This window comes from Rosa chinensis, chromosome 7 (assembly GCF_002994745.2).
Source record: "Rosa chinensis cultivar Old Blush chromosome 7, RchiOBHm-V2, whole genome shotgun sequence".
Classification (NCBI taxonomy): domain Eukaryota; kingdom Viridiplantae; phylum Streptophyta; class Magnoliopsida; order Rosales; family Rosaceae; genus Rosa; species Rosa chinensis.
Genome location: NC_037094.1, coordinates 33,981,035 through 34,000,281, shown reverse-complemented (window position 1 = coordinate 34,000,281; position 19,247 = coordinate 33,981,035). Strand labels below are relative to the sequence as shown.

At 37.5% G+C, this 19,247-nt stretch overlaps 3 protein-coding genes across 3 annotated transcripts; 1 reads left to right on the top strand and 2 right to left on the bottom strand.

Moving 5' to 3' along the window:
* Positions 1-4,011: 4,011 nt before the first annotated feature.
* On the bottom strand, positions 4,012-5,655 carry LOC112179409 (outer envelope pore protein 21B, chloroplastic). Its single transcript, XM_024317810.2, has 5 exons — positions 5,469-5,655; positions 5,291-5,365; positions 5,003-5,155; positions 4,786-4,884; positions 4,012-4,253 (listed from the first exon to the last, which is right to left on the bottom strand). Exons 1-5 carry the CDS (start codon positions 5,559-5,561, stop codon positions 4,170-4,172), a joined length of 504 nt encoding a protein of 167 aa, XP_024173578.1. The 5' UTR covers positions 5,562-5,655; the 3' UTR covers positions 4,012-4,169.
* Positions 5,656-11,262: 5,607 nt separating this feature from the next.
* Positions 11,263-16,712, top strand: LOC112178857 (dolichyl-diphosphooligosaccharide--protein glycosyltransferase subunit 1A). The gene is made up of 10 exons (XM_024317107.2): positions 11,263-11,512; positions 11,715-11,759; positions 12,009-12,652; positions 12,740-12,887; positions 12,975-13,151; positions 13,390-13,458; positions 13,612-13,701; positions 15,566-15,724; positions 15,798-16,022; positions 16,302-16,712. The coding sequence occupies exons 1-10, from the start codon at positions 11,411-11,413 to the stop codon at positions 16,491-16,493; spliced, it is 1,851 nt and encodes a 616-aa protein (XP_024172875.1). The 5' UTR covers positions 11,263-11,410; the 3' UTR covers positions 16,494-16,712.
* Positions 16,713-18,148: 1,436 nt separating this feature from the next.
* LOC112175900 (probable cysteine protease RDL3) lies at positions 18,149-19,040 on the bottom strand. The gene is made up of 2 exons (XM_024313638.2): positions 18,563-19,040; positions 18,149-18,339 (listed from the first exon to the last, which is right to left on the bottom strand). Exons 1-2 carry the CDS (start codon positions 18,984-18,986, stop codon positions 18,173-18,175), a joined length of 591 nt encoding a protein of 196 aa, XP_024169406.1. The 5' UTR covers positions 18,987-19,040; the 3' UTR covers positions 18,149-18,172.
* Positions 19,041-19,247: the final 207 nt, after the last annotated feature.

Below are 19,247 nucleotides of genomic sequence, written 5' to 3'. Positions count from 1 at the left end.
CGAGTATGGTTTTGACGAGACTATTAATAAAATTAATCTATTTTACTTGAATAAAAACATAAATGTGTGTGTATCATAAAACTTGAAAATTACACCCCAAAAAAAAAAAAAAATCTAAACATATCAAATATTAGGTTCATATTGAAGATCTCAACAAGGTATTAACAATGGTATAATTTTTAGGGTTCTTGACCCAAAGCACAGAATGAGGCCAATTTTTTCCCACATACACCACCAAGAGTTTTTAATTCCCATCTACCCAATTTAGTGTTAAATGACAATTTTAATCTCCAATTAATTGAAAAATTACAACTACTCATTCAAACTCTCTCCCCTCTATCTCTCTCTCTCTCCTCTGTGCGTCTCTCTCTCTCTCTCTCGCTCTCACCTCCGTGCGTCTCTATCTCCTCTGCGCCTCTCTCTACTCTCTCTCTCCTCCGCGCGTCTCTATCTCCTCTCTCTCTCCTCTGCGCCTCTCTTTGCTCTCTCTCTCCTCTGCGCCTCTCTCTCTCTCTCTCTCTCTCTCTCCTCCATTTGGCCGGGCTCGAAGTTGTCGATTGGCGCTTGACGTCAACGTTTTGGTGGTGGTGGGCGGAGGAATGGTCGGAGTCATTGCGGTGGGACTGGGCTTCACCACCGGAGGCACCTCAGACTCACTCCCAACCTCATCGCCTCCTCTTTCCCTCCTCAACTGAAGCCAAAGACGCTGCTCTCAGGGAACTCCTTGAAGCCGAAGACGACCGCAACCTTCTGTTCTTCGCTGACGGCAGCACGGTTCTTCTGTGCATCGCCGGGCTGGGATCTGAGCCACGATATCTAGTGCCTTTGGTGGTACTCGAAATCAATGATCTAAATCAATTTTGGGTGCTCAAATTTTTTATTTTTTATTTTTAAAGTAATGGGACAGATAGAAGGAAGAAACAAAAAGTTTTGGATGTGTATTGGGGGGCAACAGACGTCTGTTGGAGGGCAATAGACGTTTTGAATTGATACAATCTTTTCATTTTTTTTCTTTAATCAAAATTTTATTTGTCTAAATTTAGGGTGATTAGTTCTCATTCTGGAGACTGAAAGTCCTATTGGGGGGTAATAGAAGTCTATTGGGGGGCAATACATGGCTGATAGACGTCTATTGCATAGTAGTCTATTGGGGGCAATAGACGTTTATTAGGGGCAATAGACATCTATTGAGGGGTCTATTGCCCTCTATTAGGGGGCAGTAGATGTCTATTGGGGGCAAAAAAAAACCTTTCTGACCGGAATTAGGCGAAAGTTGATCGGATTCCGGCGAAAGTTGACCGGATTCCCTCGGCCAGTGACCGGACTCCGGCGGCCAGTGACGGGGCTCCGGCGAAGTCTCCTATGGTTTATCTCTCTTCCATTCTCTCTCTAAGTAACAAAGGAGTGAGGGTAAAATGATATTAAAAAAAATTTAAAAAAAAAAAAAAAATCTTAATGGGGTATTAGGGAAAACCTCCTTAGAGTGTTTTGGGTAAGAGGGAATTAAAAAAAATTAATGGGGTAAGTGGGAAAAAAATCTCTAAAAATAGGGTAAATGGACAAAAACCCTAATTTTTATATTCGGAAACATTATAAATAACACATTTATATAAGAAAATTATAATTTTATAAATGTATAAAACATAATATATAAAAAAATAAAAAATAAAAATTCCCTTTTAAAAAAATATATATATAAATTAAATGGGACCTACCATTTAGCCTACCAAATGGGAAGCCAAATTTGGCTTATGAAATGTTTGCACGCCATTTTTTTTTTTGAAGCCCGTGTACTAGCCTACAGTGGGAGAGAGAGATAGGTTATAAATGGTGATATAGCCTACGGGGGCAGATGCTCTAAGAGAAAATGCTGATCTTTATAAAGCATAAAAGGGCATTAACCTCTACAGGAGTACAAGTGTGTGCAAGTTCCCTCTGTATGAAATCGATTTCAGGTGGGGAAAACCTACGTGGGTTTCTAGCCCAAGTGAACACAAAAAGTGGTGATGGTATTGAAGATTGGGTGACACTAGATCAACAAGAAATGACCATTTTTGCAGGGGCGGACCCACGTGTAGGCCTGCAGGGGTCCGGACCCCCCTCCCAAATAAATAAACAAATCAGTTAAATAGTACTAGAGTTTGTCCCAAAATTTAAAAGTTTGTTTAGGTTTTTAAACCGATTGGACACCCCCCCCCCAGATTGCATATATACTATTAATGTTGTCATAAATAATATATTTTATTATAAAAGTTAGTAGTTTGTTTAAATTAAAAAAGAAAAACCAACCTCCCATTAAATATTTACTAAAATTATTAAGAATTCATTTAATAACAGTCATTCATATGCAAGGGAAAAATAAATAATTTAAGGAGATTGATGTGTAAGGCTCTAGATTCTCTCGGAAAGTTTAAGATATTTATATATTGATTGATATATATTTTTTTTTTTACATATCTCATTTATTTTTAGAGCTCTTTTACATTTTGAGATTCAGCAACTCTAAATTGAAATAATTTATAAAAATGAATTGCTTGCTATGTGTAATGTTTACAGAAAAATTTTGTAAATTTTATTGGTAACAGTTTTGTATTTTGTATGGACCCCCCTGATTATAAATCCTGGTTCCGCCCCTGCATTTTTGTGTGTCACGAGGAGCTCCACCTTCCACCTTTTTTTTTTTTCCTTTCAAGTGATATTACAATGTGTAATATTGTAAAATATTCCAAGTGTTATTGCCAAAGTTTGTTCTTTAAGTTTGGTCATGAAACTTGATTAGTGTTTGCCCCTTTATTCCTTATCCTTGAGGTTAGTTCAAATGGTGAGAGGGGTTCATAAATTAGGTTAAGACTACACTAGAGCGGGATTTTATTTCCCGTCCAATGTAATAAAGAGAAAATGATACAACATTATCTAGTTGCTACATAAGCTGGCATTAGATGCTTGGTGAGTAATGCCTTCACTGTCCATCTGTTAAAGGTCTTATTCCAAGACCATGGAATATGATGTTAAACTTTATCTAACTACCTCGCAAATCATGAAACATTTCTATCCTAGGTTTTGTGGTTTTTTAAAATTTTTTTTTTTTTATATATAAAAATAGTAGTAGAATTACAAAAGAACATATCGTGGTCTCACAAATAAGCTTCTCACACATAATACCACACTTCAGAAAAAATAATGAGTAGAGTAGAATAAAATGTAATAACCCTCTATTGCAAGCTCCTTTTCAAGCATCTCTTTCTCTCATGTGCTTCAAGAAGCGAATTTTCTGGCGAATGCTATTACTGCTACTGGTCATGGATCGACTCTGAGAATTTTGGCTTAATAGTCTTCCTGTGAAAGCTTTTTCAGCGCACTAGTGGGATCAGTTTAGTTTTGGTTGCCCAAGAGGGTTTTCTTTGTAATGCTTTTTCTTTTCTTCTCAAAAAAAAAAAAAAATGTAATAACCCTCATATCCAAATTACCTGTGCAAATACCAAAACTTCTAAAACCTAGTACCATTTGGTCCTATTGGCATAAGTGTTGTAAGTGCTTATGAACGAGTGTCCTCATTCACCAAATTAACTGATGCCTTTTCAAGGCAGAGGTTTTCCCTCCAATAGAAGATCATTTCTTTCATGCAAGCTTCATGCAGCAGTTCTTTCTCCTAATTGTGCAATGCCGGATACCCAATCTAACTTTACCAAGCCCTAGTCAATAATCAAGAACGACGAAAAGATTAAGCGGGATAGCAAAGTTTCAGTAAAAAAAAAACCGTTTTCCAAGCTACAGAATCGGCTCTGTTATTTCAGCCACCACCGCCATAATGCCACGTATATATATTATTACCACCTTATTTAGGTGCAAAATGTAACCCACACCAACCAGACAAAGCATCAGCTACACTACATAGTTTAGCATCAGAATCACAAAATTTTTCACAATCCATGACAGCTTATGACCTTAACATGAGGAATTGCCATAAAAACGCCAGAGACGTGGCAAGGTAGAAAGTTATGGAGAGCAAAATCACAAAAGAAAGGTATCAATAATGGCCAGCTAATATGGCAATTTCATTTTTCACTAATAAATTTCATCAAAGTGACTCTCACTACAAGCAAATAGAATACAACATGTTTTGCAGAAACAAATGTCACCTCCAAAAAAAGCATTCTAACTTTCGCTTCTCACAAGTCAAATCTCACATTCCATCTACCATTAAAATCAGCATTGAGTGTCCAATTGTTTTCCCTGATCTGAGCATATGGAACCTGAAAAGGGGGAGACAAATTGAATAAGCCCCAGAAAGTTAACACCAAAACATATTGGAGTGACCCTAAAAATGGGGAAACAGAGAGAAAAGACTCGAGCATGGAATTGAATTGATCCAGTAAGTCCAGTCTTTCCTTCAGCCATTCAAAAGGGGAACAACAAGGTTAAATAATCTGAGCTCCCTTTGTAAACAAAATTTTGAAGAGAAAGAAAGAAAAGAGAAAGACAAAAGAAATTAAGGGAGCAGGGAGGAAGGAGGAGTGAGGATCAGGCTTTTTCGTGTGGCCAAGTGAGGATTTGAAATAACTTCCGAATTTGAAGATTTCAAATTCAAATCCACAGCTCCAAATAACTATATCCAACCAGGGCCTTATAAAGCCAACAGAAAATTGTTTACATTGTTCTGAGGTTATCAATCAATTGGTCATCAGATTAAAACTAGTGCTGGGATATATGAATTTGGAACAAATGATCCCAACAATGAAAAACAGGACGCACAAAATCATATGCATTAGAGCTAGGTAACATTACCTTTTCAATCAAGTCATACCCAACTTTAAACCTGACATCTTGGTCCTTCTGAAAGTTTAAAATGCACCAGGACAATTCAGCTGCTCCTTTGGATCCTCTCTGTCAAAAAAATCACAGCCAACATCAACACATACATAAAAGGCTTCAACTCTCAGCAGAAACAACTCTCCACAACCTAGACATCACATTTCAGCAATAGCTTCACTCGATTACCAACCTCTCTAAAATCTTTGTCAAGATCATATTTTCCCTTAACACTAAAGCTCAACAGGCCATCCGTCGTCACAGGGAATGCCTTCTTCCCGCGGAGAGTGTAGCGAAGCTTATCACGCTTATCATAATGCAATCCAGCTCCAATGCTAGTGTAAAACTATAATCGAATTGCATTGTCATTTTCCAAGCACGTCAATAACAAATGATTAAACTTCAAGAAAGGAATAAACTTGATAACTCTAACACTAAACCCCCCTAAGAAAAAGTATTGGGTTTAAACTCAATAACATACATCTGGGTAGAAGCGCCTAACAAGAGCAGTAAAATAAGTTGGAGCTCCAACTCTAGTGTCTAGCTCTCCATGAACCTGAAGCAGAATTAATAAAAGGAACAGAAATCATTGAATTACAGTGAACTTGGGAATTGAAATTGAAACAGAGAGGAATTGGGGAGTGAAGTGAAATGGGTACCTGCAAACGGGTTTTGGAATCGAGAGGTAACTTCTGCTTGGCGTGGATTCTGAGAGCTTTGGAATCTCCACCGTATCTGAGAGAGGTCTCCATTCGGAGGTTTTGGAGTTTTGAGAGCAATGAAATTCGAAACCCTAGATAACTGGATATGGCGGAGAAATAGAAGTAAGACTTCACAAACACTACCGAGTCCCTATCCCTGGGAATAAAGACCACGAGTATAGTGTGTTTTTTTCTTTTTTTCTTTTTTCTTTTTTTAACTTTTTACTTTATTCCCTTAACTTATATTTTGTTTTATTTTATTTTTGACCAAGTCCTGCGGTATTCTGAAGCTTTTAACAAAGGACCACCGTAATCTACAGTTGGTAGGGCTGCACACGGATTGGGTTGGATCAGTTTTGACTCCAACTCATCTCTACAAACCATCTCTATGCCAAAGTGAGCGGTTTAGGCATTTTGGAAAACCGGTCATCAAAAAAAAAAAAAGACTCAATCCGACCCAATCCAATCCAATTAAAAATAACCGGTTTGGTCGGTTAGGCGGTTTTCACCTATATAATATTAACATGCTATTTATAAAAAAATTCATAGTAAAAATTCAGTCTCAAGAATTGAAATTGTGTTAAATTATCTAAATTTAAAATTCAATAATTAAAATCCAAAACATATAGTCCAAAACTAAAACCTAAATTAGATTCAAAGTGATTCACTTATTTAAAGACTTAGCCATCAATACTAGCTTAATATGATAGTATTAAAGGTCAAAGAATGAGAGATTGAGAGATTGAGAGATCAGAGATGTGATATGAAATGATCAAAAAAATTGTAGCAATTATATACTAAGGTTTTAGGCCTTTGAGCCTTGAATTCAATACGATAGTATATCATTTGAGAATAAAGTTATAACTAGAGATTTAGAACTTACTTAGAACAAACCTGACAAATGAATATATATTTATTATGTGTGTGTGTCTATATATATATATATATATATATATATTTCTCTTATGTTTCAAACATACCGGTCGGTTCGGGTTTCGCGGTTTAAGTACAAGAGAAACCAAACCAACCCAGTTCATAAATTGTTTGGTTCGATATTGAACCGATTTTCAATTTTTCAATTTTTAAAGTTAAAAAACCTTAACCAAACTATATTTATCGGTCGGTTTTGACCGGTTTGGCTGGTTTGTACCATGTTTTGCACACCCCTAACAGTTGGGAGGTCTTGTCAGAATGTTTCCTTCACCTAGCAACAAAACAATAACCTTGTGGATCAAGCGCTCCAACCTAGACACTCTACCACTATCCAAAATTGTAAACATACAAATTTGGATTTCGTGGATAACTCCATTAAATAAAAAAACTGAGAGCAATATAATCTTTCTATACTCTACATTTCCTATATTTTATGAAATATGTCATTGAAGCATTTTAAACTCATCGCATCACTATAACTAAAACTAAAGCTGTCACTCTCTCCTTCTCTATCGCATCACTACACACACAGGCCAATTCATCATAGAATCACAATTCAACTCAGTGTGGTATAAATTTTGAAGAATTTTCACTTAGGTTTTGAGATTTTCGAGTTGATCTACAATTTTATTCTCAAATTATGAATTTTAGAGTTTTCAATTTAAGAGTTTATGTGGTTTTGTGATGGTTTGCTAGCGTAGTTTTTCTTGTAGGTATGATCGAACTTGTTGTGAGATGTGGCAATTTGTTTTGTCCAGGACAGAAATTGAACAAAATGTGGTTGTTGAACTATTTTATGTTTGACAATAAACTAGAGAAATGAAAGTTTATTGTCTAACAGTATACTACTACACTACTTTATTTTGAATTGGTTCAATAGATTTTTGTGTGTTTTGGTTTATTATTGGACAATAAATAAATAATCTGAATAATTTATTGTCAACAAGATTAACAAACTCAGTACACAGTTTGTTACATCAAATAACACGCAAGAAAAGACAGAGTTTATGTGGAGATTTTTTTTCCTTTCTAGCACCCAGCAACCTAGAAACCTAGGGTTTTGAAGGTTTTGAGTCTCAATGATGATTTTCTATCTCCGATGGAATCATGTCATCCCTAGTGGTTCTTGATGTCGGGCACCTTTTTCGTTGTGTTCTTTCTAGGATTGAGGCATTTGGTTAGCGGTTTTGGACTAGGATTCGATCTAGTTGTATACAGGCTACTCTAATATGGTTGATGTGCGCCTATGTTACCGGAATTAGGTTTGAGGAGGAGATTCGATCTGGTATAGGTGTGGTAGTTTGCGCTGCTGCTGCAGAAATTGAAGTGGTAGGCTGTTCTAGCTAGTTTTGTGTGGAGACTATTCCTCTTGATCTCGGGTTTAATCCGAATTAGGTTGGGAGACAATTAGTGACAACAGCGATCTTTCTTTGATTTCAGATTGGTGCTTGGTTGCAGAGGGGAGGTAGCGAGATGGTCTATTAGAGAAGTCGGCCACCGGAATGACTTCCAGTACTCGTGGGGACGGCGATGGAGGTGGACGAGCTGAGCATGTGCTTCCACTCGGTGTGCTTACTTGAATTTGGGCTTTTGGGCCTGGATTCAAGTTGGGATTGTTTGAGCCTAAGGTTTGTTAGGTCACAAGCCTTTGTGAGTTAGGAGAACTTCTATTAGTTTTCTACGACGTTTCTAGTTACTTACTTGTTCCACAATTGACTGATTCGCATGTGAGGGTTAGTTGAATGATTTCATTTTCTTGGAAGATGAGATTATCATTTCTTGTATAAGGTTGCTTAATGCGAGTGTCTCTTAGAACTTAATGGTCACCAGTCTCTTAGAAGTTTCTACTTAGATAGGTTTTACCGGATTTCTTATTTGAGTGTTTGTAGACTATGGTCTGTTTTGGCGGCTATTGATTCTAATGATATCAATTTCTATTAAAAAAAATCGCAGATTTTTTTATTTTGAAAGACAAATTAAATAACGGGGCCGTGACCACTTACCCAATTTTAGCCCAAAAATTGCCCACTTACCCCACCAAGAGTTTTTTAACCCCATTTACCCAATCTAACAGTGTTTGACAGTATTGCCCTCATTTTAATTAATAAATTACACTCATATCTCTCTCTCCTCCCCCTCATCTCTCTCTCTCTCTCTCTCTCTCTCTCTCTCTCTCTCTCTCTCTCTCTCTCTCTCTCTCTCTCTCTCTCTCTCTCTCTCTCTCTCTCTCTCTCTCTCTCTCTCATGTCGGCCTCCACCGCCGCCGCTCTGTCCCACCGTCGGACCACCAGAGGATGACACTATCCAACTACACGATCCCAACCCCTCTGGGCTTCGTCAGTTTTGTTCGTCAGATGTCCGGGAAGCTCCGAAGCTTCACGCCTGAATCGGGTCTGGGCTTCACTTACAGGTCTTGGACGACGTCAAAACTGTGGTATATTGGGGGCAATAGACAAATTATTGCCCCCCAATAATTTATTAACTGTGGTTAATTAATCACTGAAATTAGAGTTTTGATAAGTTTTAGTTGTTTTGAGTTTATTAAAGTACAATAATCTGTCAATGATAGAAACTGGTGATTTTTGGGGTGGTCTATTGGGAGGCAATAGACAGATTATTGCCCCGCAATAATGTCTTAACTGTGGTTCATTTATTACAGATCATTTCAACAAAATGCTTCTAGATTCATTAACCAAAATAATTAGGTTTATTGTGTGTGTGTGTGTGTGGGGGGGGGGGGGGGGGGGGTGTCATAAAAAGTTTATTGCCCCCCAATAATTTTTTTTATAGATGGTCAGAAGTAACTCAGTTTGGTTTTAAATTAGTTTACAAAAGTACATGTATTCAAATTCAATACTTGGTGAATTTAAGTCCCCAAACAATCAGGTTATGAGCGCCCATTTTGTCACAACGAATTGGCTTTTTTTTCACACTCTCCACTTGACTTGAACCGCTTCACCCTAGGCCTCCCGGGTGGCCTCTTAACAAGAATAAATGCACCTAACAACAAAAGGATCACCCATATTCCTGCAAAAAATAACAAAACAAATATATTGTTGCCCCGCAGTAAACAGATTATTGCCCCCCCAAATAATATATTAGAAATACCAAAACACATTACAAGCAGTCTTTAAACACAAAGGAAAATATCACTGAATACAATTATAGAGACTTTATAACAATTAAGACACATTATTGCCACCCAATAGGAAGATTATTGCCCCCCAATAATCTCGACTCCGGTTGACGATTTTGCCCACAATTCCGGTTGACCATTTGCCTTCACACTGATTTGACTCTGATTGCAACAACTCCGGTTGCAGTCCGGGACAGGAGATACAATCAAGTTGCGATTTCGGGGGGGGGGGGGGGGGTCATAAAAAGTTTATTGCCCCCCAATAATTTTTTTTATAGATGGTCAGAAGTAACTCAGTTTGGTTTTAAATTAGTTTACAAAAGTACAGGTATTCAAATTCAATACTTGGTGAATTTAAGTCCCCACACAATCAGGTTATGAGCGCCCATTTTGCCACAACGAATTGGCTTTTTTTTCACACTCTCCACTTGACTTGAATCGCTTCACCCTAGGCCTCCCGGGTGGCCTCTTAACAAGAATAAATGCACCTAACAACAAAAGGATCACCCATATTCCTACAAAAAATAACAAAACAAATATATTGTTGCCCCGCAGTAAACAGATTATTGCCCCCCCTCCCAAATAATATATCAGAAATACCAAAACACATTACAAGCAGTCTTTAAACACAAAGGAAAATATCACTGAATACAATTATAGAGACTTTATAACAATTAAGACACATTATTGTCACCCAATAGGAAGATTATTGCCCCCCAATAATCTCGACTCCGGTTGACAATTTTGCCCACAATTCCAGTTATTTTGCAACAATTCTGATTGACCATTTGCCTTCACACTTATTTGACACTGATTGCAACAACTCCTGTTGCAGTCCGGGACAGGAGATACAATCAAGTTGCGATTTCCGTGATGATCAGTCACCGGCGAGATAGACAGAAACAAATCGAAGACGTACCCGATTCTACTGGCGGTCGTCGATTCCTTCAGAAGGTCCAACCCGACCTCGCTGAGCTTGTCAGCGACGAGGACAGTCGGCTTGGCCTCGAGCCTGGCCCCGGAGAGCACGACGACGAGTTTCAGTGCGGCGATGGCGAGAGCCGGCGTCGTGGGCGGTCTACTGGAGGGATGGAGGGAGGGAGAGAGAGATCTGACGTCATTTGGAGAGAGAGAGAGAGAGAGAGAGAGAGAGAGAGAGATAGAGAAATCGGTTGGGGGGGAGGAGAGAGAAATCGGAGAGGGGGAGAGAGATTGATCAGGGTAAAATAGTCCAAAAATATGAAGAAAATAGGTCAAACTTTTAGAGTTTTGGGTAAGTGGGGTTTAAAAATAAAAATTGTTGTGTAAGTGGGTAATCACTTAGAGTGTTTGGGTAAATGAGGTTAATTAACCCCAAAATTAGGTAAATGATCATTTCCCCATTAAATAACAGATAATTATTTATTTTTCATGACTCATCTAAATTGTTATTAGTTATTAATGAATAATATTTAAAGCATAATTTTAATATTTTATGTTTTTATTATTTTATTTTACTTTTTATATTTTTGCCTCTGATGTTAAAATGTAATTTATGATATTTTAATATTTGAGGGTTACAAAAGTAAAAATAATCAATTTTGACTGACAACACATTTTTTCTTAATAATAGTATAGATATACTTTACTATCGACTCGCAAAAAAACAAGAAAAAAGAAAAAAAAAAGCGTGAATACTGCCCAGTAGTCCGTCACTGAGGCCGCTTGATTACAAAAGGACCCAAATGCTGACGACGTCGCTTTGAAGAGGGAGAAGAAAACCCAAAACCTTTGCGAATTGCAGTTGAGTTTGATGTGAGTGAAAATCTGAGAAACACAGAGACAGAGAGAGATGCGAGACATGGGTTCGAGGTTTGGTCTGTTCCTCTTGGCAGTTTCCATTCTATGGGCACCTGTGCTCTCCGATCTAGTCATCTCCAAAGTTGACCGACGCGTAACTCTCTCACTCCTCATTCTCTAATTGCCCGATTGTGTTTCTTCAAATTTTCAATCATTGAGATCTCTCTCCCTTCCTTCTTGTGCATCTGTTTTGTTCATGCTTCTCATTCCTTATTATGTCACAAAGTGTTGTTATTGGTTATATTTTGAAGTTTCGTGTGTGTAATGGGAGTAGTGATAGCTGATTCAACGTGCAGATTGATTTGACATCACAAATTGCGCGCATCACTTCCACACTCAAGGTACCTGTTTCTCGTCCTTCATTGATTTCTTATTAATAGTGGATGTTTATGGTTGAACATGTTGGAGATCAATGAGTCGTCGATTCGGAATGTCTTTAGCTTATTTTGAATTCTTATTTGTGTTTTGGAAATTGATTTAGTAAAAGAGTCTTCCTAAGAATGCAGAGGATGTTTGTGTATCTAGACCCAGTTGGAAATTGAAAAATTGTATTGAACTCTACTCATAGCATTACCATGAATGCTGTGCAGGTGGAGAATGAGGGAAGCGACTTGGTTACCGAGGTTTTGTTGGCGTTTCCTGATGTTCAGGCAGAGCATTTGGCACATGTGGCGGCAACCTCCAGTGTAGGGAAAGGAGGGAAAGGAAAAGCGAAAGGTTCTAGTACTAGCTACGCTGTTCAACCTGTTGACCCTAAAGGCATGCCTGCTTCCTTGACTTTTTACTCGGTAACTTTACCAAAGGGATTGGGCAAGGGCGAGAGTGTAACCTTTGATGTGTTGGCTGTTCTCACCCATACGTTGAAGCCATTTCCGGAGAAAATTACGCAGGCTGACATTCAGCTCCTAGTGTTTCAGGATACTGCACACTACCTCTCTCCTTATCCAGTCAAGGCACAAACACTCAGTGTTAAATTGCCTGATGCAAGGATTGAATCTTATACGAGAGTAGACAATACAAAGAATGTTGGTTCAGAGATCAAATATGGTCCTTATGAGAATCTCCCTCCCTTTTCATACTCACCTATTGTTGTTCATTTTGAGAGCAATCAACCCTTTGCTGTTGCTGAAGAGTTGGTGCGGGAGATAGAGATTTCCCATTGGGGTAATGTTCAAGTGACAGAGCATTACAAATTTGTCCATGGAGGTGCCCAAAGCAAAGGAGAATTTTCGAGGTCCTTGTTTATTTGCATTTTCTTGTCAATACTATGCTAGCCGGGACTTTGGAGTTTGATTTTTATTATTGGCCATTTTTTCTGCAGGCTTGATTATCAAGCCAGACCTCACGTGAGAGGTCAGTATGCCATTAGGCGTCTTGTTGCAAAGTTGCCACCAAGAGCTCATTCTGTCTATTATAGAGATGAAATTGGTAATATTTCAACATCTAACTTATGGAGTGATTCTAAGAAGGTAATAAATTTAAGTTAACTGACCTATGTTTATAGTTTTTTTATTTCTTTATTCCTGATTTTGCTTAACTCTTCTATGTGATTGCAGACAGAACTAGAAATTGAGCCTCGTTATCCTGTGATTGGTGGTTGGAAAACTGCATTTACCATTGGATATGGTTTGCCGCTTCATGACTTTTTATTTCAGTCTGATGGAAAACGCCTCATTGACATAACTTTTGGTTGCCCTATGAATGAGGTGGTCATCAACACTCTCATTGTGAAGGTTGGTAATGTGATGATTTATTTAAACTAGTTTTTCTAATCCTTTATTCTTCAACTTGTGCTGGCTACTTTATGTGTTAGAACTTGGATGGCTATACTCAATTGCTTTCGTATAAACTACTTTTCAGTGTGTAGGGTGTATCTATTTGTATTAGAGAAGCATTAAAAGAAGAATTGTAGTAAGATTATGTAAAAAAAGACATTTTTTTTATGCTTGATTTTGGGATTGCAAACTACAGGTTGTTCTGCCTGAGGGTTCTGGAGATATATCTGTATCTGCTCCATTTCCGCTGAAAGAATCAAAAGAGGTATTGTGGACTAAGTTCTGATGTCATCCTATTCACTCTTGTACATGTTTTTGAAAAGTTTTATCCCACCTATATCAAAATGGTCTTCTTTTTTTTTCTTAGTGGAATATGGGCTATTCTTTTTCTAATTCAATACTATTACGACTCTTGCAGACAAAATTTTCCCACTTGGATATTGCTGGTAGGCCAGTGGTTGTACTGGAAAAGACTAATGCTGTGCCAGAGCATAATCAGAAATTCCAGGTATTACTATTGCAGTATTGCCTATTTCTAAATAACATTGTATGAAAAAATGGGTGGTTACAAAATAGAGAAATTATATATATATATATATATATATTTTTTTTTTTTCCTTTCTTTTTTAACTTTTTTAGGTAAACGTTATAAATGGTCACTGTGGTTTAGGGTGATGCGTGATCTTGCCTATGTGGTTTCAAAATGTTTAATTTTGGTCATGTAGTTTAATAAATTTATCCATCTTTTGTCCAAATATCAAACATTCGTCCAATTCCATTAGTATGCACTCACATGCTTATCACATGAGGGGCTAAAACTGTCTTTTCATTTTAAAACATACTCATCCATTCTTCTTTACCCGTGTTTCAACTGCATCTCTCTTCCCCCAACTAACTGTTCCTGAGAACACTAGAAGAAATTGAATTGATACCAGATTAAGCTTCAATTGCTATAGGGTTTGGAATCACATCACATTGGGCCAATAGAATTAGGGCAATTTGCTACAACCTCTTCTTCCTCACTACTCTCAGTACCTCAGTACTTTCCTCTTCTTGCTTCATGACTCTGCCACAACCACAAGTGCTAGATGAGGTTGAAGTTGCAATGCGAAAAGGGACATGGGTCTCCTCTGTTTTTTTTTTTTTTGATGAATTCACAACTGGTTCTTCTTCTGTTTCCCAACCCAAAACTTAAGATCCATAACCCAATACTATTTCTGGGTGAGATTGAGAATCAGCTCAAGTAGAGATTGAATTGACCTTGAAGAACCGGCCTGGTTGAACCTCTCATAAAAAACTTGGAAAGTTTCTGGAGAGGAAAACCACCCATCAAACATGAACTATAAGATCTTCTTTGTGTTTATTACCAAGGTATGAGAGAGAAGCCCTCGTCTTTTAGTGGCATAAATCTCTCATTTGTAAGTGGGAGATCCTGGGTTTGACTCAAGGACGACCAAAGACACTTTTGTGGAGTGCCGATTACGGCTTTCTAATTTGTAGTAGCATGTTTATTTATGTATATGTTTGCCAAGAGAAAGACGTTAGTGGAAGGTATATTGGAGAAGAGCTGCTCTGTTTCCTGCCACATATTGCAGTTATCTCACTCTTACCCGACGACTCTGTCATATTGTTGTTGCCCTTTTGTCCCCTTGTTCGTTTTCTCTGTTCTTTTCTTTTTTGGTTCTTCTTCCAACACATTGTTATTTCAATATCATGGACTGTAGACATCCCAGTTCATAGACTTTAGAATTTCATTTTTATGGATATGGGTTCTTTTAGTGTATGTTTGTGCAATTAGTGATAGTTATTTTAGTCATAGGCATTGTTTTTCTCTCGTATAAAATTCCAGGGGTGGTGAAGAAGGCCTAGATTCTATAGGGGTGCTTGGTGCTTGGTGTTGTTTGGGTCATTTGGCTGGAAATAAATCAAATTTGAGGACAGGGTTGGGGATGACCAGGAGTATTGAAAAGGGACCGGTTAAGTTTTGACCTTCCCTTTGGGTCACTAGTTTTTTTGTAAAATATATTCTAATTAATTAATTTACTTTTAAAATTTTAGTGGTCTAGGCGGTTTGCTTGTTTTATTAGCTTTGTTGGGTGAAGTTTTGGCTTCCCCAAGGGTTCTTGTGCGTCTTTCTTGTCCATGCCGTATACTTCTTTATTGTAAGCAATGAGTCTGGTTTCTTTTTGAGAAACAATGAATCATCTCCTTCTGATCATTTTGATAAACAAACAACATTCTAGGAGTTTCCAAAACATTTACTGAAGTGAGCTTCTCACTTAATTAATTGCTTATGTTGACCTGTGGACCTGTTTTGGTATTCCCTTATAACTCCATTTTATGTTGCTGCTTTTTTTATGCTTAATTTGCAGGTCTATTACAAGTTCAACAGCCTTGCGATGCTTATGGAGCCTTTGATGTTGATTTCTGGATTTTTCTTCCTATTTGTTGCCGGCATTGTATGCATGCATGTAGACTTGTCCATCTCCAAATCTTCTGCTTCTTATCTGGCAAAACTACAGTGGGATGAAGTAAGTAATTTCTTAATCAGTTTCTGTTTATAATTTAGAAAACATTTATTTATTTACTGCTGCGTTGTTCTAGGTGCAAGCAACAATTCAGCAGATTCAACATATCATCAACCGAGGCCTTGTGATACATGATAAGCTGGAAGCATCATTACGTGATCTTTCTCGGACAGGGGACATCCAAGCCTGTAAAGCAGCACGGAAAGCAGCTGATGGTTCGTTGAAAGAGCTTTCCAAAGAGATTAAGCCCTTGTTGGCATTCTTGCAATCATCTCAGCAGGCTGCTCACATACTTCCCAAGGTTGGTTTGCTTTTCGATTGTTGCAGTTATATATTTGTAGAGATTTGGGTAAATAAATAAAATCTCACTGAACATGATGTTTGGAGTGAATCTCAACTGTTGGTCTAGCATTATTGACATTTGACGTTGGAAATGTATTTTTTGTCTATGTACTATCGAACATTCAATTTGATTGGAAATTATTTCTGTGCTTGGTATTTCATGTCATGCAGAGTTGTAGACATTTTATCACGCTGCACATCTTTTAATTATTGTATTTAATATTGCTTGTTTATATAGGTGGAGGAGCTGGTGACCAAGGAGAGAGATTTGGAAGAAAGGTTAATGGCGAAGCACTCTACTATAGTGGATTGCTACGAGAAGAAGTATGGAGGAAAGGAAATTGAAAATCGGGTTGCTTCACAGCTGCAGAAAATCACTGCCTTGAGGAAGGAGGTTGACGATCTTCTTGAGTTTATTGATGAGATATAAGAAATGCGTGCATTTTTTTTGCGCTTGTTATAAATTTTCTTCTGGAACTAGTTAATGATTTCAATAGAAGACTAGGTAATTCTAGTTTTATGTTTAAGTACATTGTACTAAAAAGTTGAGGATTCAGTTAATTTTGAAGAACTTAAATCAAACTCAGGCGTCAAATTAAACAGATACATTAGATATTTCTAGCTACCAATGAAAGGTTAAGGACAATCTCTGCGGCAATTTTTCTTGTTAAAGTTTGACAGATCTTTGTCGGATTGACTTTTGCTTCTTCCTTTCCTGATATATTGAACTTGTTTATAAACCAGCTTTATATTTTTCTTAATTGCTTGCGGCATAACCTTTTGACAAGCCATTCTCAATTTGGCTTATGCATGTCTAATCAATGTGTGCGGCACCACCGCCACAAGGAGCGAAGAAACGTTTTATCTTTCATATGCTTGCAGGTGAGATTGGGAGAGACCCACGTATCACCACATTTGGTTTCTCCATATCCAGACTTCACCCCGTGATTTGATCATTTTTGTATTTAAATTCACCATGTCTAAAGCAAAGCTCCGGCACACTTTTGAGTTTTGACAACTAAACCATGATTTGTTAATCCGGCGGATACGGATTTGAATTGAGCTATTAACAATCCGCAGGCTAATGGAGCAACTACACATATATTCTCAGCAACTAAAGCAAAACAAAATTTGTATCTGCCATTAATGTCGTCGTTGTTCCGGCATCGAATTCAGAAGTCTGAATGCAGTATCATGCTATGTTCATGTATCGTCATCGTCGGTAATATAATTAAAGCGAAAAAGGCCCGTGAAGCTTAGGATTCTAATCGTCTCGACGATCGAGATGATTTGCAGAAATCTCAATCTGATTTGCTGGAGAAAGGGTTTGGATTTTTGTGGGATGAGAATGAAACACAAGGGCTGGTATTGATGGCGGGAGGAGGTATACCGCAACAAGACGAAAATGACATAATCGCATGAATTTGATCTATTTGGAACAACAGGGCATTGGGAATCGATTTAGGGAGCTGAATTGTGCAAACAATGATTTGTTCAATTGAAGAAGAATCATCCATTCTTGTCAATCTGAACCTTTTCTTATATCCACTCAAATTGCTTGATTTGATTATTTAGATATACAATTGCAACTGCAAATATGAATTTCTATCCAAAAAAAAAAATGTTAAGTATGAATTAGGATATGTGATCAAGGTTTAATTGCGCAAATTTTGATTATATGCGTGATGTGATTGATGTTTTCATCTTCCTTAGAAACTGAACTTGTGGTCTTGTAAGTAAGTGCAAATGTAGCAATTTAGCAATTGGTTATTAGGACAAGGCCATTGAGAATAGTATGATTGGATCATTTTAAGGTTTGCTGCAACTATTTGGACTATTCCAATATAGCAAATATAAATAAATAAATAAACAAAAAAGTTTGATAAATTGAAAAGCTATATATATTTAGTATGATTGAATTATTTTCAGGTTTGCTGCAACTATTTGGACCGTTCCAATATAGCAAATATAAAACTAAAAAAAAAGGAAAAAAAGAAAAAGAACTTTGATAAATATGTGTTGCAGCTTGGTGGACTCGCTTCAAGTACCAAGGACTCTAGACCCTCGGAGGATGTGATCGCGAGAGATGAACGGGAAGGAAGGCCAATGTTACATAAAACCACCTGGCTTATCCACATTTCTTTTAATTCGGAAGTATCCACCTTTTCTACCGCAGGTCGTGCCCCAAGAATTCTTCACTAACCAGAAGTCTATGTCATCTTCCTCAGTCCCGTCTGTGTCATCTTCATATGGCTTATCCACATAAAGCATCTGCCCTGTCGTGCATATATGTGATAAAAAAAATCAAAAGAAATACACGTCAGTAGCTGCTTGGAGTAAATTCACAGCTATTTGTCTATTTGATCATTTTTGTTTTTCAGAAAATAAATTTATTGGAAGAACAAAAGAAACGGAACAAATTTTTGTAGATGGGAACTATTTGTCTATCTGATAATTTATTCTTTAGCACTGTAGTTGCGACGTAATTATAATTCTTACCGCCATGTTGCCGTCTAATTCTTACAGCTCCTTCATATACCGAAATTTTGTATTCAGGAACAAAATAATGAAACAAAGAACAGTAAGGAATCTTCGGTATTTTCATGCCACCTTTGGGGAGTTCATCCTCGGTTTTATCACCAAATATGTTCAGCTCAGGTTCAGTATTATTATACTTGGCTCGCATTCGCTCGTAGTTTTTCTTGAATATTTCGTAACGCTTCTCCTTTTCTGAATTATTGGAGTAGAAACGATTATGCTCGACCATCCACTCTTCAAACTTTTGCGTAATATTGATCGTGGATTTCTTGTATTTTTCAGATGGTAGTACTTGGTCTGATGTAATTGCCAAAGTCCCGAGCATGAAAGTCCCGAGCATGATGGTGATGACCAACATTACTATTTTATTTTGAACAATAGCCATTCTTGGATTTCAAAGAGATCGAAAAGGGAGAAGAAATAGAAGAATAAGAGAGAAGAGAAGGTGAAGGGTGTGTGTTTTACAATGTGACTTTCTTGTCTTTATATAGTCTTGTCTTACAAATCCTCCTCTCAACCAATTTGATGGAGAAAACACAATCCATATTGACTTTGAATTCTCGAGCTCTTCTTGTCCATTATGGCTTCCCAATCCAAGTTGATTAAGAAGTCCGATCCAAATTACCTTCGTACATGTGCTCCACAA